Genomic DNA, 26276 nt, shown 5'->3' with positions numbered 1-26276 from the left:
TCATTATAGTGGCTTATGAATTCCAGTCCTATCCCATTTACAATATCTATTGGATATAATCCAGCTACATCATTTCAAAGGTTTTAGCAATTAACTTAACCCTAATTGAGAATTAACAAAGAAGCTCAATATATAGTCCCAGATTATACATAATGCTTGGAATTTTTTTGTAGTGATCATGCTTCCATTAAACTCTAGGAACATGCATGACTACCAATTATCGGTATATGGTCAACTAACAGGAAGTTTGACAATGTACACCAAAAATTAGATGAGTAAATTCACATTTAGACCAAATCAAATGAATAATTCAGCCAAAAAATCATAAATAAATCGTACACCAAATGGTTCCTATTGTATACGTTTTATCAGTGTGATTCTGTCGTTTGGAGGGTTACAAACACTTCCCCACATATCTTATATTTTATGGTTTTTGGTGGTTGGAACTTATCCCGGGGCCTTTTACGATGCACCAAACATTAGGATTTTCAGAGGAAATATTTATTGTACTACGACTTACGTTGCTCATTCAAAGTTTATTATCCGAGTCTGAGTGCATGCATGAACTTTGCCAAGCCGTCACACCACAACACTGTTTTGACCCACCACCGCAACCCACCCGGCCACCAGCAGCGACCCTTGATTTCTATATTTTTCTTCTGTTTTTTTTTTTGGCATTTTTGTTTTGGGGTTAGTGCCTTAGTGGTCTGTTATTGGCTAAACCATAGATTTGAACGACATGCACTACTCGAGCCAAGGTGAGCCATATATGGAAACAGATATAGCAGGAAAACTTACAAGATACGTGTACATTATAATGATATTTTGTATTAATGAAATGAGGATATATAAACAAAAATTTATAGATGATTTTATTGTATTGACATGAAACATCACTGTTGCGATGTCCTAATGCCCTACAGTCGTTCTCTATCATATATGGAGGGCATTTGTTTTGTGAGAAAGAATATATAGACTGGGAGGGAAGGAGAGGAGTTAAAACTTAGAAAACATAGTGATGTGTGGTTGGTTGTGTAGGGTAAAATTAGGATATGTATACAAATGATTATGGATTGGATTTAATAAGGATGCTGCAGACATTAATTTTTTTTTTTTTAAAGAGTACGTACGTATAAAAAAGGTTTTAACAGCAACAATTGATAGTACTTGTGGTCCTTACTTGCCTTAACGACCACTATTTTCTATCTGATAATATAGTTACCTGGCTAATAGCATAAAATCACGTCACTTTACAAATATTGAAATAGATTTCCTTAAGCCAATTTTACCAAGCTAGAGGCCAACGACATCAATAATGTTAGAGAGACAAAATTTGCAAACTAAATGATATGTTACCAATAAGAAATGAACACGTTTATCAACACTAAATAATCCAATCATCAACATCTATACATTTAGTTTACAAAATTTTGTCTACAAATTTAATCTCTCTAACATTACTCTAGTTCAAATATGGGTTGTCATAGGAAAGAGAGAGAGAGAGAGAGAGAGAGAGAGAGAGAGAGAGAGATGTTGGAAATTATATATTATAGTATAAAATATTGTAATATATAATTTTAATAATTGAATGAAAAATAGTGTTAACCAATTTCTTAGAAATGTTATGTTGTTTAGGTGTATTCTCTTGATAAGTGATGTATACTTATAGATGAAAAGTTACATCTCCTTATCAAGAAGTACTTGGGTTCTGTTGGTACCATATTATATTGGGCCTCGTTACTTGGGCTTCCAGACATTGAACTCATGATTCATGTAAAAGGGGAGGAGCTCTTAGTCTATAAAAGGGGTCTCCTCACCCTCACAATCCTCAAACTCTCATCCTCACATACAAAGCCACAAGGCTCACAAACAGAGAGGCTCTCTCAAATTCTCTATTTCTTTAGGGGACTTCCCATCACACTTGTAATCCATACATACAGTTACAAAGAGATACGATCAACATCAGTGTGGACGTAGCTTAAACATTGGGGTGAACCACGATACATTTTGTGTTCTTTACTTTCTTGCAGATTCAGTCGAATTTACGTTGTTCCAAGACCCTCCGGTTTTGTGCATCAACATTTGGCGCCGTCTGTGGGAAACGACACGAAAAGCTATGTCGGTTCTCTTTCATTTTTTCATCTTGCCACCGTAGATCTGCAGAAACCCAAGAACCAAACACCAGCACAGTCACTGCAAAACCCATGCCTTTCTTTCCAGCTCCCCGTCACAGCAACAGCTACGAACGAGCTTCACAATTCTCAGATCTATTTCTTTCTTTCTCTCTCTCATCTAAAAGTTTTTTCAAGATGAAGAAGAAAACACATGTTGGGTTCAAATTTTTGGTCAAGTGATGTGCTTAGGCGGTGGGGCAGCTCAGCAGACCCTCACAGCAGAGGCTGCTTCAGTGTTAAAGCACTCTATCAGCCTAGCAAGGCGGAGAGGCCATGCTTAGGTCAGTCATCTCCACGTGTCCGCCACTCTTCTCAGCTCAAGAACTAGGCTTTTGCGGCAGGCCTGTCTCAAATCTTAGCCGTACCAAACCTCTTATCCTCTCCAATGTCGAGCTCTTGAGCTCTGCTTCAATGTGGCTCTCAACTGCCTCCCAATAACTCTCGGCCTTCTCCTCCACGGGCAGCCCTCTCTCTCCAAGCCCATTAGAGAAGATGATGCATCGAGCAGCAGCAGCAACAACCATCAAAGTCGAGCTCGAGTAGCTAATCATCTCCATCCTTGACGACCCAAGTGTCAGCAGAGTCATGAGAGAGCAGGTTTTCTCTAGCACTAACGTCAAGAACAACTTGGAGGACTCCTCAACGTCCTCCGTTTTCCAGTGTTACAACAGCTCTTGCAGTGTTTTCTCCTCTCCTTGCTCTCATTCTCCTCTTTCAGACCGCCGCCACACCATAGTCATCTCTGGAGTGATTTTCTTCATCGGAGCGATTCTCATGGGGTTATCCACCAACTACACATTCCTCATGTGCGACCACTTTGTCGCCGGTATCGGAGTCTGCTATGCTCTCACGATTGCTCCCGTCTACAGCGCCGAGGTCTCTTCGGCGTCGTCTCGCAGCTTCCTCACGTCTTTCCCAGATAGACGACAATGGAGAGCTCTAGTGCTACTAGGATCGCTGCCCCCACAGAGAACCTTCCTCAAGGCCATTTTCGCCTTCTACATTCACAAACGCAGCGTCAATCAGGTCCTCGAGCTCCTCATTGAGTTCCGCTGCAAGCCTAATCGAGTTTCCAGCAACCGCGCCGCGGTAGAAGCCGAAGGGGAAGAAGTTTACAACAAGGACGGGGTTGAGCTGGAAAAATGACCTTTGGGAAGGTACATTTTGGATCTCAGATTTTGATGAGGTCTCTGCTCACAGTTCCACTGCTAGAGCAATGATGAACAAATAGAGAAGATAAGAATTTTATTTTTACAACCTGCAAGCCATCAGAAAATGCCATCAACTTTTGAAAAAGAAAACTTTCATCATGTATGTTCCCACTTTTCTGAAGAAGCCACTGGGAAAAGCAGAGATAAGATTCATGTTCTCATAATAATTAATTATTCCTTTGTTTGCCATCTGCAAAAAAAAAAAAAAAAAAAAAAAAAAAAAGGGCAAAATGTCGGCAAGCCCAAAATAGTGGGCTGGAATGTTATGTGGAGGGCGAATGCCCATATGCCCAAAAGAGCCAGGCCCTATGGTTTCAAACTCCAACCTCCATCCCTTCACTTAAGGTTCACTCTCTATTATCACCAACTAGGTGATCAAAAGTACGTCCAGTACTTCAAAATTATTTGGCAGCCTGCCGCTATTATCACCAACCAGGTGATCAAAAGTACGCCCAGTACTCCATTCAAACTCCAACCTCCATCCCTTCACTTAAGGTTCACTCTCTATTATCACCAACTAGGTGATCAAAAGTACGTCCAGTACTCCAAAATTATTCGGCCGCATGCCGTTATTATCACCAACCAGGTGATCAAAAGTACGTCCAGTACTCCAAAATTATTCGGCAACTTGCCGCTATTATCACCCACTAGGTGATCAAAAATACGTCCAGTACTCCAAAATTATTCGGCAGCCTGCCGTTATTATCACCAACCAGGTGATCAAAAGTACGTCCAGTACTCCAAAATTATTCGGCAACTTGCCGCTATTATCACCCACTAGGTGATTAAAAGTACGTCTAGTACTCCAAAATTATACATGAGCATCACTCATGTCAATCATACATAAACATTCATGACCATCATTCATGTCAACATTTATGAGCATCACTCATGTCAACATCCATGAGCATCACTCATGTCAATCAACATAAACATTCATGAGCATCACTCATGTCAATCAGCTTCAAAAGCTTCATTTACAAAAGCCCCAGCTTCAAAGCTTCACTTGCAAAGCTTCACCTACAAAGCTTCAGTGTAGAATATACAAAGATCGCCTCCGAACAACCGCCACTTCGGCCCATACATGGATTCAATTTGAAGTCTCCAGCCAACAGACTCTATTGATTGAAGACTTGGGGGACTACACTATGTACCATATATTGGGCTTCCGCAACTGGGCCTCATGAAAAATACTTGGGGGACTTAGCCCATTATTTATGTATTGAGAAGCGGACCCTTATTTTATAAAAGGGACTCCCTCATCTTCATTAGAGAGAGACTCTTAGCCCATCACTTATGTATTGAGGAGCGAACCCTTATTCTATAAAAGTGATTCCTTCACCTTCATTAGAGAGCATCGCTGCCTGCTGAGCAACCGCTTCACCGCGAGCATTAAACTCTAGCCCATCATTTATGTATTGAGGAGCGGGCCCTTATTCTATAAAAGGGACTCCCTCACCTTCAACGCCACAAGTCGAGCCAACCAAGGCAACATAAGCCACAAACCGAGCAGCCTCGCAACACGTGCTACTTCTAGTTGAACATCATTTCACATTGAGCACCGCCCTATATCGAGTATCAATTCTAGACGACATCTAGTTACTTCGGCTCACACATGGACTGAATTTCAAGTCTCCAGCCAAAAAACTCTTTTAACTGAAGACTTGGGGGACTACTGTTGATACCATATTATATTGGGCCTCGTTACTTGGGCTTCCAGACATTGAGCCCATGATTCATGTAAAAAGGGAAGAGCCCTTAGTCTATAAAATAGATCTCCTCACCCTCACAATCCTCAAGCTCTCATCCTCACATACAAAGCCACAAGGCTCACAAACAGAGAGGCTCTCTCAAATTCTCTCTTTCTCTGGGGGACTCCCTTCACACTTGTAATCCATACATACAGTTACAGAGAAATACGATCAACATCAGTATGGACGTAGCCCAAACATTGGGGTGAACCACGATACATCTTGTATTCTTTATTTTCTTGCAGATCCACGGTCGGATTTACGTTGTTCCAAGACCCCTCCGGTTTTATGCATCAACAGGTTCTATATAAACTCATGAAACCATTATCATTAAGATATAGAAAATTAGAGTTAATTTTTACTCTTGAGAAATAAGGTTTCCCCACTTTATTTCTCTCATTCTTAGTCAAATTTTGAGTCGTGTCTTGAGAGTACGGAATATATAAAGTTCGCCAGAGTCCGAAAATTGAAGTGCTTTGACTTCGAATTATAGATTGTTGAATCCTGGGAAATGGACGCTTATCGAACTACAAGCACAAGAGTAGGGGCAAAATTCTATTTTTAGGACATTGCATTTATGCAAGCCTCAATCTCCAAGTTTGTTAGTTTTTCTAACTTTATCTCTAATTGTTTATATTAATCTCATATATAATTGATGTTGTGAAGTTCCTTATTGTGGATGCAAATTTCTTCCTCCTTGATCTTGGACAATTTTGCACCTACAAAACAATTAACACCTTAGGTTAAGGCCAAGAGCCTCACGCGCCCACGATGAATGGGGGGGGGGCTTTGGCCGAAGAACCTCCGATGCCAAAGTTAGAATTTAGAGAGAAATAGTGTTTAGAGAATTTTGGGATTTTTGCCAAAGTGTTGGAATTAGCTTTTTGGTGAGAATGGGAGTATATTTATAGGGATAGGAGGTGGCTAGGGTTTTTTGGGTTTTGTTCATGATTGATGGTAATTTTAGGAGTTATGTAGTTAATTGACTAATTAATTTGGCTAAATAGAATTATTGCCAAATTAATTAGCTAATTAGTGGGATGAAATGGGAAAATATGGGGAGATCCACTAGGATGGCCGGCCATTTGGGAGTTTTGGGGTTAAATGGATGACTTTCAATTAACAATTAATATATTATTTAGGTAAATATATTAATTGGCTAATTAACATTACAAAAAGGAATGAATATATGATTTTTTTGGCATGATTAACTAATCAATAAAAAAGATTAGCTAATCAGATGTGAAAAAGGTAAGTCAAAGTGGGAAAATAAAGGAGATGGCCGGCCCCTCTTTTGGGAGAGAGATAACCGGCCTTTAGGGTGTTTTTTTGGTGTTATGGCTAATTTAATTGACAAATTAATGAGTAATAATCCCATTAATTTGTCAATTATCTCAATTTATGTAGGATAATTGGTAGGTTATGAAATAACTACCTAAAATGTGGATGGATGAGAAAATTTGGAATTGGTTACCTTTTCTGGAGCATTTTTGACTTGGTTGAGGATGATTGCTTGCTACTCGCATGTAGGATCCTCGTTATACCTCAAGGGTATTTTTGTCTTCTTTTTCCCAAAATCCACGTGTCGCCTTGTGAATATTTTTGGCTCCACAAATGCCCCCACACCTGTTGGGCTGCTCGCAGAAAAGGGCAGCAGGTGTAGAGATCTTCTTGCTTTAGGAAACTTAAGACTGCTTCCTATTTTGATGTTGATTCTCTCTTTAAATGGAAATTAGATCCTTCTAGGAAAGGGAAATAAATTTCTCTCAAAGCCTATTTAAGTCCACCTTAAGTGGGTTATTAAATCAACTTTGGAGAGCGATTTATTCTACCCAACAAGAGAGAGAAAGTTAGAGGATATTTGTTCCCCCTCCTCTAGCAATCTTCTACATCTTGCCCGTGCAAAGGACTGTCTTTCGTTGATTTCTTTGTCTTCTCTGTGCCGCATTGAGGTAAGAAAAAATTAATTTTCCTTGTCTTCTTCTTGGATGGTGCTACCTCGAGGCAGCCGTCGGGGTGGTGCGGCACGTCGGCTGGCATGGGCCAGAAGTTTGCTCGGCATGGGCTGATGAGGTATTGTGGCAGGGACCACTGCTTTAAGCTGCTCGACTTGGCTAGAACCAAGGGCAGCTTGTATGGCTGGGGCCACAGGCACTGTGGCGCAGTGCTACGCGAGTCACATGGCTCATATCTTTTTGGGCTTTTGGACATGGCGCGAGCTAGGTAGGTGATTGAGAGAAATGAAGAGGTTGCGGGCCTCATGAACTGCTGGAATGTTGGGTTGAACTCTCCTGCTGGGTACTACGAATGACGTTGGCTACTTTAACTCTCTTCGTCAAGAGAAACGTGGGCTGTTCCCAAAAGATGAGGGGAATAGGATCAAAGCAGATGCACTGGCTCGTCCAATCACTGTTGTGGATCCTGCTGCAAGTGAATGTGGGAAAATGGATCTTCTCTGCTTGCTCAAGAGATGTCGGCTGAGAAAAAACCAAAGACTTATTTCGCTGCTCATGAGGGTCCGCTTGCTACCAAGAGGTATGTGATTGACATGACTTCTTCCAATGGGAAGAAATGTAAGGCTGCTAGATCTGAGCATGTGGCGTCTTCCATGTTGAGAATGGCTAGTACAATTGTGGATAAGATTACTCAGCGTAAAGGTTTTATCATGCCCCCAGTGCCGAAGTCTGTACCAGGACGTTCTTTGGGAGCCAAGTCCGGTTCACCTTTGTAGAGACTTGCTATTATGACGAGTGGTAAGGTGGACTCTGCTGCTAAAGTGGCGCCAAAGCCTGCTCCCTTTGCTGCTGAGATTGATTCGCCTCAGATTCAAGATCTTAAGCTTGCAATTTCTGAGCTTCGTTTCGCTACTTATGCTAAGAAGAGAGTGGATGAGCTGCAGCGCGTCCGTGTTAGTCTGCTTAAGAAGAATGAGCAACTGAAGGGTGAGAAGGATGGGCTTGAGGTTTTAAGACCTTCTCAATTTCTCCGGAAGACTTGCTTGCTTTTACTTTTAAGGCTTCCATTGGTGAAGTAGTTGGAGAAGTTAGTGCCCAGACTGGGGCAGCCAGGGGTGAAGCGTCGGATGATGCCGCTGCTAAGAGCGTTACGGCTGTTGAAAGTGTGGCGACCGAGTAGTCGTGGGATGTCCAAGCTGCTGTAGTGTAGTATTTTAGGTAGCCTTTAGGATTTTTTTTTGTTTTTCCTTGTAGCTTTTGTTTTGCTTGAACTCCTTCGGCCTTTGCTAGTTGTTTATAAACATGTTTTCCTTCGTTTTTCTTCATCTTCACTTCTTTTGTTCATGCCCTAACCTTTAGACTTGATAGACCAGTGGCAGGCATGCTACTTTTTTATAAGCAGACAAACTCGCGTAGCCTATGCAGCCGTAGGTGTTGGTGTAGAACTTTGCAAAGTTGTTAGCCATAGGGTTGGCAGCCGGATGCCTTACTTACAGAAGAAGACAAGTCCGTGTAACCACTAGGCTGTTAACCTTAACTTTCTTCAATTCCGTAGGTTGCATAGCAAGTATCACAACACTTTAGGACTTGGTGTAGGTTGTTCCGCGCTTGGCAGAGGTGAAGCTTATCGACTACGTAGCATGTCGGCAGTGGATAAAACTTCGTATATGCGCGCTAGCTTGTTTAACCTTTCACAAGAATGTGCTGTTGTATAAGTCTAGTGCGGCTTCACTGCTCGAAGGGCAAGCCGTAGGCAGTCTTCCGGAATCCGTAGGCTACCTTAGTGCACTCGGTAGCAGCTTTAGGATTCCAGGGCAGCCGTCCATTGGATGTACTGCGTAATGTGCCCTCTCCGTCTCTAGGGCCCGGTTCCCCACGGATTAGGCCAAGAGACCCAAAATCCTTCAGTTAGCTAAGCCTTGAAAAAGACCATTGCGGCTACTTCTAGGAATCCCGGCGCAAGCCATCGTGCATCTAGTTATACTAGGGCAGCCAGGCTCATCCACGTCTGGATATTCGGAGTGTAAAGTTTATCCTCCCGTCTTGGAGAGCTGACCCATATGGGTGTCGGAGAATTGGTTTACCCTCTCGCACTGGAGAGCATGGTTGGTCCCTCGGGGGTTCGCAATTCCTGCGATGAGTCCCTAAGAAGGGCGCAATCTTCTTTTGAAGTGCAGGAGTGATTAGTTGTTGTAAGCATGCAGCCAAGCCAAGTTGTGATTACTTCTAAATTCCTCATTGAAAACGAACGAGAACTTTAGCTGTAAGGTAGGAACTGCATAACAACTGGATAGTCCTCAGCTTGTGAGGTGGTGCCCGTCGAGCTTATTGAGTCTTCGGGTTTTGATGTAGCGGGAGGTCACACATGGTACTTCTTCAGATTGTAGGCCATCCATTTCTTTTCAATCTTTTTGCCGCTTCATGGTGGTGAGGGTGTAATTACTCTTGCCCCCTACTCTGCTGATCTTGTACGGACCTTCCCAGATGGGATCCATCTTTTTTGAGCCTTCTCTGCCGGCAGTGATGAAGGCTTTTCTGCGTCGTCGACATGCAAATGCCAGAAGTCTCCATCGGGTGGAGTAGGCGCAGCTAGAGTGTGCTCGGCTACTTCTGAGGCATCGTTGGGCCGCTCTGTTGCGTCACCTAGGCTCGGCGTGAAGACGCAGTAGGGAGCTGTGGAGATAGGGCCATGTCATACGCAACAGGAGATGTTCAACTGCCGGTATTGGGCCACTCTAGAGTTGAATCATTGAGCAAGGGTCGGCTAGGGCCGTGTGATGCGCAGCAAGAAATGGTACTCAACTGCCGGTACATGTTGCTCCTATGTAGAATCTTTTAGGGTGACGAGGACAAAACTTGCTTTCGAGTGTGTCCTTCCAGTGTTGCGTTTGTCAGAAAACTTTACATCTGCCAGGGTCTACGCCTTTATCGTCGCGCGTCTGGATTGGGCAGAATAGTACGTCATTAGGATGATTGCATGCGTTTGAAAGTAAAACTTGTGCTTCTGGGTTGCAACAATTATCGCCAAAGTTAGCTTTTGAATTTTTAATAATATCGAGGAGAGCTTTTGAACTGTAGAATACAGGTAACTGTGGAATACAGGTAGTCGGGCCCCCATCTCTTCTCGCATGATGGTAGAGCTTATTGCTACTTTAGATACCGTCAAACATGTGAATAAGTCATCCGCTGCTTTTAGGGAGGTGATGTTGGGTACTTCTTCAAGTCCTTGAATGTGCATTGGCGAGCCTCATCCCAAAGTGCATACTTCTCTGCCAAAGCAAAAGAGTCTGCCAGAGTTAGATCTTCTTTCATGATCAATTTTCCGAATAGCAGGTGATCTGCTGGAAGTCCTTTTTGGAAGGCTGCTCTAGCTATCGAGTCGTTGCATCCGACTATTTTTGCCTTCTCTACTTTGAACCTCCTCACATAGTCGCGAAGTGACTCATTTGGGTTCTTCTTGACGTTGAACAAATGATCAGATTTCTTTTTGATCGAGCGATAGGATGAATATTCTTTGGTGAAAACCAAAGAAAGTTCGTAGAAATTCCGGATGGATTGTGGCGGCAGGGTGTAGAACCAATCTTGCGCCTCGCCTTGTAGAGTGGTGGCGAATATCTTGCACATAAGCTCATCGTTGTTTCGATAAAGGATCATTGCGCTTCGGTAGCGCTTTAAGTGTCTCTCCGGGTCTTCATCCCCTTTGAAAGATGTGAAATGTGGCATGCTGAACTCTCGTGGAGGCTCTGCCTGCTTGATCTCGTCCGTGAAGGGTGACCTACTTATGTTGGTCATGTTCCGTCGTAGTGCCTCGTCGGTGACCTCGTTGCGTTGGAAATCATGCAATCGCTTGGTCAAGAGTCTCTCTACTTCTTCCTGAATTTGCCTTTGTTGGGGTAGCGGAGCTCTCGGCTGCCCCCAGCCATGACTTGCTGGTCTAGTCTGCTCTTCCATGTGTTTGACTAGTCTACGCCGCAGATGCAGTGCATGTGGTGCGTTTCTAGCAGGCAAGCGAGTTCTTTGCAGGCTGCTGGTTGAACTTGAGCTGGATTGAGTGACTGCTTCTCTCCGTCCGTCGTGCTGCCTACTCTGATGTGAGGTGGATGATGCTCCTTGTGGGTTTAGCCGTGAATGAACACTTTGTCCGGAAGGTTGCTCATGTTGACTATCGGAGTGTGACCCCAACCGTGAATGTATGCTCATCCGTGGGCCTAGTCGAGAGTACACGCTCCTTCGCGCGCTAAGACGGGAGTATACGCTATCTCAGGGGCCCAATCGGGAATGTACACTGCCTGAACGTTCGGCTCGTGGCTGGTCGAATGGCTGCTTGCCAGAACGCTGCTGGAAAGGTTCGTCTGCCCTTGTCCTACTTCGGGATACCTCGTCCGGGGCACGTTGGATCCCGATGCGTTGCAAAAGTTGATTCACCAAAGTTGTCTGTTGTGCAAGGGCGCTCGTCAACTCTATGACTTGTCGAGACAAGTGTTGTTCGCCATTTGGATTGGAAGAGCTTGGAAGGAATGCGCCTCCTTGGGCAGTGGAAATGTGGTAGACTCCGAGCGCGAGATTTGAGTTAGGAAATGTCAAATCAGCGAAAAAATGTGGTGAGAATGCCCCCGGCTCGATGGTAGGTCCGGATGGTTGAGATAGTCTTGGGCCGACTTGGGCTGCTTGGAAAGCCACGGGAGCAGGCTGGGCCGTGAGAGTGGGCTGCTCGAAAGAAGCAGGCTGGACCACGGGAGTGGGTTGCTCGTCGGGAGCAGGCTGGGTCACGAGAGCAGGCTGCTTGGCAGGAGCAGGCTGGGCCACGGGAGTGGGCTGCTTGGCAGGAGCAGGCTGGGCCACCGGAGTGGGCTGCTCGACGAAAGCAGGCTGGGCCACCGGAGTGGGTTGCTCATCGGGAGCAGGCTGGGTCACGAGAGCAGGCTGCTTGGCAGGAGCAGGCTGGGCCACGGGAGTGGGCTGCTTGGCAGGAGCAGGCTGGGCCACCGGAGTGGGCTGCTTGACGAAAGCAGGCTGGGCCACTGGAATGGGCTGCTCGTCGGGAGCAGGCTGGGTCACGAGAGCAGGCTGCTCGGCAGGAGCAGGTTGGGCCGTGAGAGTGGGTTGCTTGACGGGAGCAGGCTGGATCACTGGAGCAGGCTGCTCAATGCGCGGTGCATGTGAATGCGAGGCTTGGGCTTGGGTCCACGTAAACTTGGATGGCACGGCTTGGATCGTGGTCTTGGTACCGTGAGCCTTGGATGGCACGGCTCGGGCCGTGGTGAAGGCTCCATGGACCTCGCCACGAGTGGCTACCGAAGTAGCCACCGCGGTGGTTCCCATGGTGGCCGTGGTGAAGGCACCATGGACCTCGCCGCAGGTGGCTACCGAGGTAGCCACCACGGTGGTTCCCATGGTAGAAGCTTGTGGTGATGATGCCGCTCCCCTTATTGTCGCATTTTGCCTCACGGATCTCCGGGCCGTGGTGAAGGCTCCATGGACCTCGCCACGAGTGGCTACCGAAGTAGCCACAGCGGTGGTTCCCATGGTGGCCGTGGTGAAGGCACCATGGACCTCGCCGCGGGTGGCTACCGAGGTAGCAACCACGGTGGTTCCCATGGTGGAAGCTCGTGATGATGATGTCGTTCCCCTTATTGTCGCATTTAGCCTCACGGATCTCTGCAATCCCATTTCTTGAACATTAGAATTTTCACTTGTGGAATTTTCTAAATTTCTAGCCATTATATTTTGCTTATACGTTTTATCAAAGAACCTTTGCAAGTAAAAAATTCTAATAATAAGAACGTATGAAAAATATTCAAATGGACTAGAAAATAAAGAAAAAACCTTTTTGTGCGAGAGTCTTCTACGAGTATGGATTTCAACTCTCAATGAAAGCACCAATTTGTGGATGCAAATTTCTTCCTCCTTGATCTTGGACAATTTTGCACCTACAAAACAATTAACACCTTAGGTTAAGGCTAAGAGCCTCACGCGCCCACGATGAATGGGGGGGCTTTGGCCGAAGAACCTCCGATGCCAAAGTTAGAATTTAGAGAGAAATAGTGTTTAGAGAATTTTGGGATTTTTGCCAAAGTGTTGGAATTAGCTTTTTGGTGAGAATGGGAGTATATTTATAGGGATAGGAGGTGGCTAGGGTTTTTTGGGTTTTGTTCATGATTGATGGTAATTTTGGGAGTTATGTAGTTAATTGACTAATTAATTTGGCTAAATAGAATTATTGCCAAATTAATTAGCTAATTAGTGGGATGAAATGGGAAAATATGGGGAGATCCACTAGGATGGCCGGCCATTTGGGAGTTTTGGGGTTAAATGGATGACTTTCAATTAACAATTAATATATTATTTAGGTAAATATATTAATTGGCTAATTAACATTACAAAAAGGAATGAATATATGATTTTTTTGGCATGATTAACTAATCAATAAAAAAGATTAGCTAATCAGATGTGAAAAAGGTGAGTCAAAGTGGGAAAATAAAGGAGATGGCCGGCCCCTCTTTTGGGAGAGAGATAACCGGCCTTTAGGGTGTTTTTTTGGTGTTATGGCTAATTTAATTGACAAATTAATGAGTAATAATCCCATTAATTTGTCAATTATCTCAATTTATGTAGGATAATTGGTAGGTTATGAAATAACTACCTAAAATGTGGATGGATGAGATAATTTGGAATTGGTTACCTTTTCTGGAGCATTTTTGACTTGGTTGAGGATGATTGCTTGCTACTCGCATGTAGGATCCTCGTTATAGCTCAAGGGTATTTTTGTCTTCTTTTTCCCAAAATCCACGTGTCGCCTTGTGAATATTTTTGGCTCCACACTTATGATTATTATTATTGGAATTATATTGTTATTTTTCATATTTCCTAATATTGCTCTAACAATCTATAGATAGAATTTCGCCCCTACTCTTGTGCTTGTAGTTTGATAAGAGAGAGAAAGAGAGAAAGAACGAGAGAGGGAGGGAGAGAAAGGAGAATGGCAGAAGTGTTGGTCGCGCGGAGTGGGTCAGTCAACTTTTCTTCTCGCGCGCTTGGGCCTTCGAGTCGGTAACCTCGAAGACCCTTTGGCCCTGGAGTTTTAGCATTCTTGTTTGGTCTCTCTTTGGGACTAGTTCCAAGTCTTCGTATGACGGTTGATCATTTTGGCACAAATAGGGGCCTTCCAGTTTTACCCATGTGGAGGCTACAAGAGGGCCTGGCCACCTGCGTGCATTACTCACAACTTTTTAAATCTTATCTGCGTGATTGACGCTCAAAATTGCACCAAGTATCACTCTGATTTTAATTTAATCCAAGTAAACCAATTTTTCGACTGAATTTGTAAATCAAGTGATATGTCACAATTAAAAAATAAGTAGGTTAATCAATACTTAAGTAATAATTCAATCATCAATAACCACGTCATATGATTTAAATATATGGTCACCCTAACATTATTCTGTCTCGAAACTTAAAATTTCAACGAAAAAATCTCTAGTGTACCACCTAGCAATGAGTGGTATGAAAAGTGTAAATGAAATTCATTGTTTACGAATTAATTAATTGGAAATAAAATATCTAAATAATTGTGAAAATCAAACTTGACGGTAACTCCTAATACTACGTAGCATTAAAGCGGCCGCCTAGTTGTTTCCTCAAATTTACCTAGGAACTATTTATCAAACTATTTTAACTTTGCATTTAGCTAATGTCTTAGAACATGAGTTCTAAATCTTTCCAACTGAAAATGGCCAAGCCTGGTGTTTTGTTAGGGTTCTTGCAAATGCTATTCCGGGTGGCTTTGTGAAGACCAATGATTCTGTCAAGACCAACAACAACAACAACAAAGCCTTTTCCCACTAAGTGGGGTCGGCTATATGAATCCTAGAACGCCATTGCGCTCGGTTTTGTGTCATGTCCTCCGTTAGATCCAAGTACTCTAAGTCTTTTCTTAGAGTCTATTCCAAAGTTTTCCTAGGTCTTCCTCTACCCCTTCGGCCCTGAACCTCTGTCCCGTAATCACATCTTCGAACCGGAGCGTCAGTCGGCCTTCTTTGCACATGTCCAAATCACCGGAGCCGAATTTCTCTCATCTTTCCTACAATTTCGGCTACTCCTACTTTACCTCGGATATCCTCATTCCCAATCTTATCCTTTCTCGTGTGCCCACACATCCCACGAAGCATCCTCATCTCCGCTACACCCATTTTGTGTACGTGTTGATGCTTCACCGCCCAACATTCTGTGCCATACAACATCGCTGGCCTTATTGCCGTCCTATAAAATTTTCCCTTGAGCTTCAGTGGCCTACGACGGTCACACAACACGCCGGATGCACTCTTACACTTCATCCATCTAGCTCGTATTCTATGGTTGAGATCTCCATCTAATTCTCCGTTCTCTTGCAAGATAGATCCTAGGTAGCGAAAACGGTCGCTTTTTGTGATATTCGCTAGATTGCTCCGGTCATTAGTGTGGATAAGTATATAAATGGATAGAGATAGGAAAGCAAACACAAGATGTACGTGGTTCACCCAGATTGGCTACGTCCACGGAATAGAAGAGTTCTCATTAATTGTGAAGGGTTTACACAAGTACATAGGTTCAAGCTCTCATTTAGTGAGTACAAGTGAATGATTTAGTACAAATGACATTAGGAAATATTATGGGAGAATGATCTCGTAATCACGAAACTTCTAAGTATCGGAGTGTGGTGTCGTCTTGACTTGCCTTATCTGTCTCATAGGTAGATGTGGCATCTTCTCTGGAAGTAGTCTTCCTCCATCCAGGGGTGGTATCTTTAACTGGTGGAGATGCACAAGGTAATGTATCAATTTCACTTGAAGCTTACTTGTAGTTTCAGGCTTGGTCAAGCGCGATACAAACCATGTAGTAGGAGTCCCCCAAGTCGCCGAGCTAGGGGGTCTGCTGAAAGAGGTGACAGACAAGGTAAGCAATCAGAGCTCCGACTGATTGTTCACCTTCTCCCCATCTTGCAGCGGCATGAAGGATAAAGAGAAGAAAAATGAGAAGAGATGATATGAGATACTTTTGCTTTTGAAGAAGTAACTTTCCACATGCTTATTCTTGAACTGAGCTGGAGGGTTTTCTGGTTTCCTCCAGAGTATAAGGCCGACTGAAGAATTTGAGGGTCAAAACAAGTCCATCAAATCTAGAGTACGTTCCACCCTGCTGATATGGGATACTTTTGCTTTTGACAGAGTAATGGATGTATCGGCACGTGTGCTGTTACGCTTGTCTCCACATGCTTCCTTGTATCCTTCGCACTTGCCCTATCTGTTCCTCAAGCAGATGCGGAATCTTCCCTGGAAACATAAGATGTTGAAGATGAGTACTCGAGAGCAATGCCAGGTAAGTAATCAGGTACGGGGTTCCAGGCAGTCAGTTCCTGGCTGGAAGCTTGATTCCAAGTGCTGACTGATTGCTCTCTTTCTCCTTGTCTTGCAGGGAAAAACAAGGCCAAAGGAAAAGACAGGGAAAAAGCATAATATGGGATACTCTTGCTTTTAACCCTGATGATATGAGATATTCTTGCTCTAGTATAGCTTGTTTGCAGAGGTATTATCGGGGGGAAAGAAAGCTGAATATTTCGAAAGGCTTCGTTGGGAGTGCCCTCTCATATATGATGAAGGGTTGAGCATTTTTGCAGGTCTGCCTGTCCGTTGGGGATGGAGGTCGACATATATAGGAGTCTCCCTAACAACAAGTAGTAATGTTATTCCTTTACCCTGCTTGGTCATAGCACGGTAGTGGGAGCTGCCAGTTTCACATGTTTTAACTCTGTCAGAGCACTTTGAAAAAGTGGTCTGTGGTATCTGGCTCTCGAGATTCGGAGAACGATGCCTCTTCGATTTTTGAGAAAGCAATCATGCTGGGGGTCTGGCTCTCGAGATTCAGAGAGCAGTGTCTCTTCGATTTTTGAGGAAGTAATCATGTTGGGAGTCTGGCTCTCGAGATTCGGAGGGCGGTGCCTCTTCGATTTTGGAGCAAGCAATCTTGTTGGGAGTGTTGTCTCGAATGTGAGTAAAGGTTGGGCATGTTTGCTAGTCTACCTTGCCACGAAGCACAAAGGTTGACACACAGGGACTTTCCAATTATCCAGCAATGGTACTGTTCCTTTACCCTCACTTCGATTTTGAGAAAGTAGTCATGTTGGGAGTCTGGCTCTCGAGATTCGGAGGACGGTGCCTCTTCGATTTTGGAGCAAGCAATCTTGTTGGGAGTGTTTTCTCGAATGTGAGTAAAGGTTGGGCATGTTTGCTAGTCTACCTTACCACGAAGCACAGAGGTTGACACACAGGGACTTTCCAATTATCCAGTAGTGGTACTGTTCCTTTACCCTTGTAGGTAATAATATGGTAGCTAGACCTTCAAAATTTATGTGTCTAAACTTTGTTAGTGCTGTTTCTTTGCTATTCTTTTACCTTTCTTGGTCAGAGCGATGTAGTGGGAGCTGCAAGCTTCACGTGCTGAAATTTGGCAGAGAACTTTGGCAAAGTTATCTGTGATACCCATGAGCTAGTGTTGCGTGTGGGAAGTGGGTGATTGAACAGTAAGATTGATGTGCTTTCTACTTCACCAGAAGTCTTCGACAGAATGCCCATAATTTCTGCAAAGCTGAGTGTGCGTGTGACAGGTGCTGACAAGGCTAGAAAAGTAGGTGCCTCTTCGATTTCTGAGATCGGCCCTCGTGGTCTCTGAGCAGCCCAGCTTTTGAGAAAGCGAGCGCCTCTTCGATTGATTCGGAGAACGATGCCTCATCGATTTTTGAGAAAGCAATCATGCTGGGGGTCTGGCTCTCGAAGATTCGGGGAGCAGTGTCTCTTCGATTTTTGAGAAAGTAATCATGTTGGGAGTCTGGCTCTCGAGATTCGGAGGGCGGTGCCTCTTCGATTTTGGAGCAAGCAATCTTGTTGGGAGTGTTTTCTCGAATGTGAGTAAAGGTTGGGCATGTTTGCTAGTCTACCTTGCCACGAAGCACAGAGGTTGACACACAGGGACTTTCCAATTATCCAGCAATGGTACTGTTCCTTTACCCTCTCTTCGATTTTTAAGAAAGTAGTCATGTTGGGAGTCTGGCTCTCGACATTCGGAGGACGGTGCCTCTTCGATTTTGGAGCAAGCAATCTTATTGGGAGTGTTTTCTCGAATGTGAGTAAAGGTTGGGCATGTTTGCTAGTCTACCTTGCCACGAAGCACAGAGGTTGACACACATGGACTTTCCAATTATCCAGCAGTGGTACTGTTCCTTTACCCTTGTGGGTAATAATATGGTAGCTAGACCTTCAAAATTTATGGGTCTAAACTTTGTTAGTGCTGTTTCTTTGCTATTCTTTTACCCTTCTTGGTCAGAGCGATGTAGTGGGAGCTGCAAGCTTCACATGCTCAACTTTGGCAGAGAACTTTGGCAAAGTTATCTGTGGTACCCATGAGCTATTGTTGCGTGTGGGAAGTGGGTGATTGAACAGTAAGATTCATGTGTTTTCTACTTCCCCAGAAGTCTTCGACAGAATGCCCATAATTTCCGCAAAGCTGAGTGTGCGTGTGACAGGTGCTGACAAGGCTGGAAAAGTAGGTGCCTCTTCGATTTCTGAGATCGGCCCTCGTGGTCTCTGGGGAGCCCAGCTTTTGAGAAAGCGAGCGCCTCTTCGATTTCTGAGATCGGCCTTCGTGGTCTTTGAGCAGCCCAACTTTTGAGAAAGCAAACGCCTCTTCGATTTCTGAGATGAACCCTCGTGATCTCTAAGTAGCCCAGCTTTTGAGAAAGCAAACGCCTCTTCGATTTCTGAGCAGGCGCCTCTTCGATTTCTGAAGCTCCGTCGAGTGCAGATTTTTATAGGGGCTGACATTAAGTTCCAAAGCACATTTGAATCTCCACCAGTAGAAGCTTCATTCTTGCACTTCTAAGATCTTGATTTGTCCGACCTCTTCTCTCTTCAACACCTTTGAAAATGTCTGGCCCCTCCGACCGTTGTTTTGACTTGAACCTTGTTGAAGAGGCAGCCCCGCCTTCTCCAGACAACATATGGCGCCCATCCTTCGTCTCCCCTACTGGTCCTCTTACCGTTGGGGATTCCATGATGAAGAATGATATGACCCCTGCGGTGGTGGCCAGGAACCTTCTCACTCCCAAAGATAACAGACTACTTTCCAAACGGTCTGATGAGTTAGCTGTTAAGGATTCGCTGGCTCTCAGTGTTCAGTGTGCAGGTTCTGTGTCTAATATGGCCCAACGCCTATTTGCTCGAACCCGCCAAGTTGAATCATTAGCGGCTGAAGTGATGAGTCTCAAACAGGAGATTAGAGGGCTCAAGCATGAGAATAAACAGTTGCACCGGCTCGCACATGACTATGCTACAAACATGAAGATGAAGCTTGACCAGATGAAGGAAACTGATGGTCAGGTTTTACTTGATCATCAGAGATTTGTGGGTTTGTTCCAAAGGCATTTATTGCCTTCGTCTTCTGGGGCTGTACCGCGTAATGAAGCTCCAAATGATCAACCTCTGATGCCTCCTCCTTCTAGGGTTCTGTCCAGTACTGAGGCTCCAAATGATCCCCCTTCGGTGCCTTCTCTTTCTGGGGCTCTACCGACTGCTGAGACTTCTCCTAAGCAACCTTTGTGAAGGCTCCCTCTTGTGTGTTTATTTTGACTCATGTATATGTACATATTTGTAGCTTATCGGGGATATCAATAAATAAGCTTTCCTTCATTTCAACGTACTGTGTTAAATACACCAAAGCCTTCTTCGCTAAGTTCTTTGAATTTTCTTTTGTTGAAGCTTGTATGTTGAAGCTTTCTGAGTGGAGCATGTAGGTTGGGGTAGTGTTTCCTTAATTTTCCGAGTGAGGAAAACTTCTCGGTTGGAGACTTGGAAAATCCAAGTCACTGAGTGGGATCAGCTATATGAATCTTAGAACGCCATTGTGCTCGATCCTGTGTCATGTCCTTCATTAGATCCAAGTACTCTAAGTCTTTTCTTAGAGTCTCTTCCAAAGTTTTCCTAGGTCTTCCTCTACCCCTTCGGCCCTGAACCTCTGTCCCATAGTCGCATCTTCTAATCGGAGCGTCAGTAGGCCTTCTTTGCACATGTCCAAACCACCGTAACCGATTTTCTCTCATCTTTCCTTCAATTTCGGCTACTCCTACTTTACCCCGGATATCCTCATTCCTAATCTTATCCTTTCTCGTGTGCCCACACATCCAACGAAGCATCCTCATCTCCGCTACACCCATTTTGTGTACGTGTTGATGTTTCACCGCCCAACATTCTGTGCCATACAGCATCGCCGGCCTTATTGCTGTCCTATAAAATTTTCCCTTGAGCTTCAATGGCATACGGCGGTCACATAACACGCCGGATGCACTCTTCCACTTCATCCATCCAGCTTGTATTCTATGGTTGAGATCTCCATCTAATTCTCCGTTCTTTTGCAAGATAGATCCTAGGTAACGAAAACGGTCGCTCTTTGGTATTTCTTGATCTCCGATCCTCACCCCTAACTCGTTTTGGCCTCCATTTGCACTGAACTTGCACTCCATATATTCTGTCTTTGATCGGCTTAGGCGAAGACCTTTAGATTCCAACACTTCTCTCCAAAGGTTAAGCTTTGCATTTACCCCTTCCTGAGTTTCATCTATCAACACTATATCGTCTGCGAAAAGCATACACCAAGGAATATCATCTTGAATATGTCCTGTTAACTCATCCATTACCAACGCAAAAAGGTAAGGACTTAAGGATGAGCCTTGATGTAATCCTACAGTTATGGGAAAGCTTTCGGTTTGTCCTTCATGAGTTCTTACGGCAGTCTTTGCTCCTTCATACATATCCTTTATAGCTTGGATATATGCTACTCGTACTCCTTTCTTCTCTAAAATCCTCCAAAGAATGTCTCTTGGGACTCTATCATACGCTTTTTCCAAATCTATAAAAACCATGTGTAAATCCTTTTTCCCATCTCTATATCTTTCCATCAATCTTCGTAAGAGATAGATTGCCTCCATGGTTGAGCGCCCTGTCATGAACCCGAATTGGTTGTCCGAAACCCGTGTCTCTTGCCTCAATCTATGCTCAATGACTCTCTCCCAGAGCTTCATTGTATGACTCATTAGCTTAATACCCCTATAGTTCATGCAATTTTGTACGTCGCCCTTATTCTTGTAGATAGGCACCAAAGTGCTCGTTCGCCACTCATTTGGCATCTTCTTCGTTTTCAAAATCCTATTGAAAAGGTCAGTGAGCCATGTTATACCTGTCTCTCCCAAAAGTTTCCACACTTCGATTGGTATATCGTCTGGGCCTATTGCTTTTTTATGCTTCATCTTCTTCAAAGCTACAACCACTTCTTCCTTCCGGATTCGACGATAAAAAGAGTAGTTTCTACACTCTTCTGAGTTACTCAACTCCCCTAAAGAAGCACTCATTTCATGTCCTTCATTAAAAAGATTATGAAAATAACCTCTCCATCTGTCTTTAACCGCGTTCTCTGTAGCAAGAACCTTTCCATCCTCATCCTTGATGCACCTCACTTGGTTTAGGTCCCTTGTCTTCTTTTCCCTTGCTCTAGATAGTTTATAGATATCCAACTCTCCTTCTTTGGTATCTAGTCGTTTATACATATCGTCGTAAGCCGCTAACTTAGCTTCTCTGACAGCTTTCTTCGCCTCTTGCTTCGCTTTTCTATACCTTTCACCATTTTCATCGGTCCTCTCCTTGTATAAGGCTTTACAACATTCCTTCTTAGCCTTCACCTTTGTTTGTACCTCCTCATTCCACCACCAAGATTCCTTTTGGTGTGGGGCAAAGCCCTTGGACTCTCCTAATACCTCTTTTGCTACTTTTCGGATACAACTAGCCATGGAATCCCACATTTGGCTAGCTTCCCCCTCTCTATCCCACACACATTGGGTGATTACCTTCTCTTTGAAAATGGCATAATTCAAGCAGAAAGTATAACTTTCAATGTTTCTCATGAAGTACCAGGTTGTATTTCGGTTACACTGCAAAATTTCTCCAATTTCAAATATCTAAAGAGGAAATATGCTTGAAACAATTAAATTAGATTGAATTCTCACAAGCAAATATGTTCATCATCCGATCCAATTATGTCAATTCCAGAAGTCACGGATCCACTCTAATGAGCTAAATACCAGGAAAAATAAAAATTGGTTTCGGCTCGATTCGATTGGATCCACCCAGAAAAACCATCAGTTTCGTAGTGCTAAAGAATTGAATGCATGCATTTAAAAACGAAAAAGAAGGTGCAACATATAAGCAAGGAACTGATGGGGATGCTAAAGATGAGAAGAAATCATTGAAACACTTTCTTGGTGATGAACATTTGCTTACATTTCCATCTTTCATAAAAACAAAAGCTGTTCCTGCCACATCTAACAAAACCCTAGGGTCAGGTCATGATAATAATATTATATTAAAGCGTCACCAAGTCTTTTTTCACGAAAAACATCTTCGAGCCATTCCCAAACTAAACTTCCATCAATACGATATAAGCACGTAGCAGCAATAGCAGATTACTACGGAAAAAAACCAAAACCAACCATCGACGCTTTATGAATTTTGATTCTTCACTCACAATATACTAATTGCCAGGCGGCGCCCCTCCTTCCTCCTGAACATTCACCAGCTCATATTCCACTAGAGAGAGATTGTTATCCTCTTTGACTACAAAGTTTGCAGGTTCAGTGACCTCAATACGTCCCCATTTATCAACTGCTAGCCTCATCGATCCCTTGAACATGTCAATCCTTGCATTGCGGAGAATTACAGTTGCACCAGGCTTCATCAAGTCAACTGGGCAAGCAACAAGGTAAAACAAGATACAGTAACTGGGAATAATCATTTCAGCAAAACACATTTATTAAGAAACAGCGAAACTGCGCTCAGTTGTATGATACCCTTCATAGAATTTTACAGTAAACGAAACTCCAACTTATACATGTTCGCATCATATACAAAAGAAAAGTTGCAATACAGTGAAATTTATTTCCATTACATTTTTCTACAAAATGTGCAAAATTAATTAGATCAATATATTAATTCAAGTAAACATTGGGTAGATTGATCAAAGTATCAACATAACTTTACAACAAGGGTACCTTACATCAAGATGACAAGATGCCTGCCTCTAATTGAAGAAGGATCTATGTGAAGTGCAAGAATTGCTCATCTCTTAAGCCTAATTTCCTAAACTATACGTCTAAGTTGAACAAACTCAATTACTAAAATCCAGAACATCAAATCTCCATCATCTCAAAAGAAGATTCCACAGAGGTCCCGTCCCAATAAATAAGGTCTCTGCAGAAATCATTCCATTATACTTTTCACAGTACTTAAACAAGACAAAGTACTACTAAATCTCATCAAATTCAAAAACATTAATCACAAGACAATATTCTTGGTTTGATATGCTTTGCATGATATGTAGAATCAACAAAATAACATAAGACGAGCACCTAATCTCCAAACTTCATTTCGCCAAACATTTAAAGAAACACGTGAATGCGCCTATTCTTAATATTCTCTTCCTTTATGATTTCAACACCCTGCTTGTTCTACCTTATCCATATCAAGTCCACCAAATTATTGAGCATAAAGGTATCTTATTTATTTAGATTTCTTTACATAGTTTAAATTTTTTAAAGCACCACTGTAAACAGATATTCTAGAAACAAAAGCAAACTAAGGGCCTGCTTGGAAATGCATCTCTTCTAAGCACTTTCATGGTGGGTCAATTAAAATTTTTGATAAAAAATCAAGTGCTTCCTAGAAAAGCACTTGAAGGTATTCCGCGAGGAAGCACCTGCTTGGTGCCACTCCAGAAATAAAAATACAAACCATAATCAATTTCACCTTCTTTTGCCAAACAGTGCCAGCATAAAACTTAACAATGCAGACAACAACTTATCCCACTAAGTGGGGTCGCTGTATGAATCCTAAAACTTAACAATGCATAAAGCATCTCACTTCATTCAAACCTGTTAAAACATCACCAAATACCGGCAAAAAGAATAAACAATGCACAACTCTTAACTTTTCTTCAATAATTTCGAAAGATGTTAAAAAAAGCAATAACCAATAAGTAGATTTCTATAACTAGCATAGATAATTGTTGCAATTTTTTGCACCCAAGATTAACAATTAGGTTCATCTGAATTTTTTTACACCAAATTGAAGCCGCATACAATGTGCATAGCCTACTTAATGTCTAAAACCATTTTCTCTAACTCATTTGAGTTTCTCTTTTCTTCTCTAACCACCAAAAGCCATTAATCCTAATGCCCCCTTTCTTTCTGGCAGCCTATCCATTTTGCCAGCAACCAATACAGAAACAAATAAATCAGTAAACATAAACATACCCAGAAAAATATGTACACACAAATGAATCAAACCAAACAGACAAATAAAGTCAATTTCTCACAACCCAGACAAACAAAGCACATAAATCAACTTTCCCAAACAAACTGTAAGAAAAAGAGCCCCAATACCTTGATCGTTCCTGGCAGTGAAGAGAATGGTCCCAGTCTCGTCCCCAATCAAGCACTCAGAGATTCGAGTCTGGCGAAGGTGCTGCGACACCGATCGGCCCTTCTGCAGCACAGGGTTCGAGCTCAGGACCTTGGCGACGAGCGTGTGGCCGCTGGTCTCCGGCTTGAGCAACTCGACCTTGGTGAACACGGGCTTCCTGAGACCAGGCTTGGCATTGCTCTGCTGGGGTGTCTGAGACGGTGCCGTTTTGGTGGACGTCGACATGGCTTTCAAGTCCAAAAACCCTAAACCTAACCCTAAAATCGAAAGTCCAGGGGAAATGGATTTGTATGTGTTTTGATCTCTCTCTGCGACTCTCGCTCCCCTCCCCGCTTTGCGTTTTGGTGTGCTTTTATTTCTGCTATTGACTCTCTTACTTGACCATAAAAGAAAATAAAAAAATAAACTTAAAAAGACTTTGTGACGCTTCGTTTTCTACCATTTTACTCGTGTAAATCATTTTTTAATGTTACGATCTAATGATATTTTTTTTAATTTTTAAGTAAAAATTTTAGATTTGAATCTCGATAAAGATAAATTTAAGTTATATTATTATTAGATCATTAAGAAATTAAGTTTATTATTATTTTTTTAGAGTAAATACTTCTTTTTGTTAAAAAAAAAAAAAAAAAACTCGTGCCTCGCTAGTAGTTTGTGACTAGTGAGTCTGAGTTCGTGGGTTTGTGACTCTTCCGCTACCGCTTCTCTTCAGGCCTGTTTAGTATTTGGGCCTAATTTGAAGCCCAATATTTCAACCAATTTAGAGTCCAAGAGGTAACCTCTTTTTATTGAACTTTTATTGGAGCCCAAGGAGTCCTTATCATCAAAGGAAGTTGACCTACACCCCCGAGGCCCCAACTCCAAGTCTACATTTATAAATTTAAATTCTGTGTGTTACAAGAAGATGTTTTGGTTTGCAAGTAGTGGTTTGTTCAGATGGTTAGGGTAATTTTCTTCAACTTACTGTGTTTAGTGTATAAATCTTTCTTTGTCTCCTTAGTGTAGTTTTGAGTAGAAAAAATCAGAAAGATGATTTGATTTTTCTATCAACAAGGAGAGGTATTTGAACATATAACTTCTTTTTTTATTTTTTTATTTTTTTGGACAGGAGAACTTCTGTTAATGTAGATTTGGGAAGTGAAGAGAATGGGCTACTGGGCAACACCTAGGTTAACCTAACCTAATATCATGAAAGTTGATTATAAAATTAAATGATAATATAAAGTATAACTAAACTTTTTGTAAATACATATAAGATTCCTTAATTATTCGATATGAGATTTACACTCTCAACATGATCATGTCGAAATTTATAATGTTTATCACTAAGATCAACTCCAACCCTTGGAGCCAAACCCATATTTAGGTCTACCAAAAGACATAATTTAGTTTTATGAACCGTGAATATCACAGATCTCGCATGACCTAAATTTCAGGACGTAAAGTCTATTAGTTGTTGTGGATTGGTTTTAACTCTTTTTTTTTTTTTTGGAACTTTGAGTTATGTTATCTTAATTTAATTTTAGAATATTTTAACCTAAAAAAAAAATTAAATCCAACAAAATTTTCAAAACCGAACAATTCACACCAAGTTCTAACCAACCACCCAACCATTTTTTTTTTACTGTTGGTT

At 42.7% G+C, this 26276-nt stretch overlaps 1 protein-coding gene across 1 annotated transcript; it reads right to left on the bottom strand.

Annotated features, from left to right (window-relative positions):
- Positions 1–22399: 22399 nt before the first annotated feature.
- Positions 22400–25055, bottom strand: LOC103413305 (uncharacterized protein At4g28440-like). The gene is made up of 2 exons (XM_008351783.3): positions 24604–25055; positions 22400–22909 (listed from the first exon to the last, which is right to left on the bottom strand). The coding sequence occupies exons 1-2, from the start codon at positions 24866–24868 to the stop codon at positions 22698–22700; spliced, it is 477 nt and encodes a 158-aa protein (XP_008350005.1). The 5' UTR covers positions 24869–25055; the 3' UTR covers positions 22400–22697.
- Between the last annotated feature and the right edge of the window lie 1221 nt (positions 25056–26276).

Source organism: Malus domestica, chromosome 11 (genome assembly GCF_042453785.1).
Source record: "Malus domestica chromosome 11, GDT2T_hap1".
Classification (NCBI taxonomy): domain Eukaryota; kingdom Viridiplantae; phylum Streptophyta; class Magnoliopsida; order Rosales; family Rosaceae; genus Malus; species Malus domestica.
This window is presented reverse-complemented; position numbering and strand designations above follow the sequence as displayed.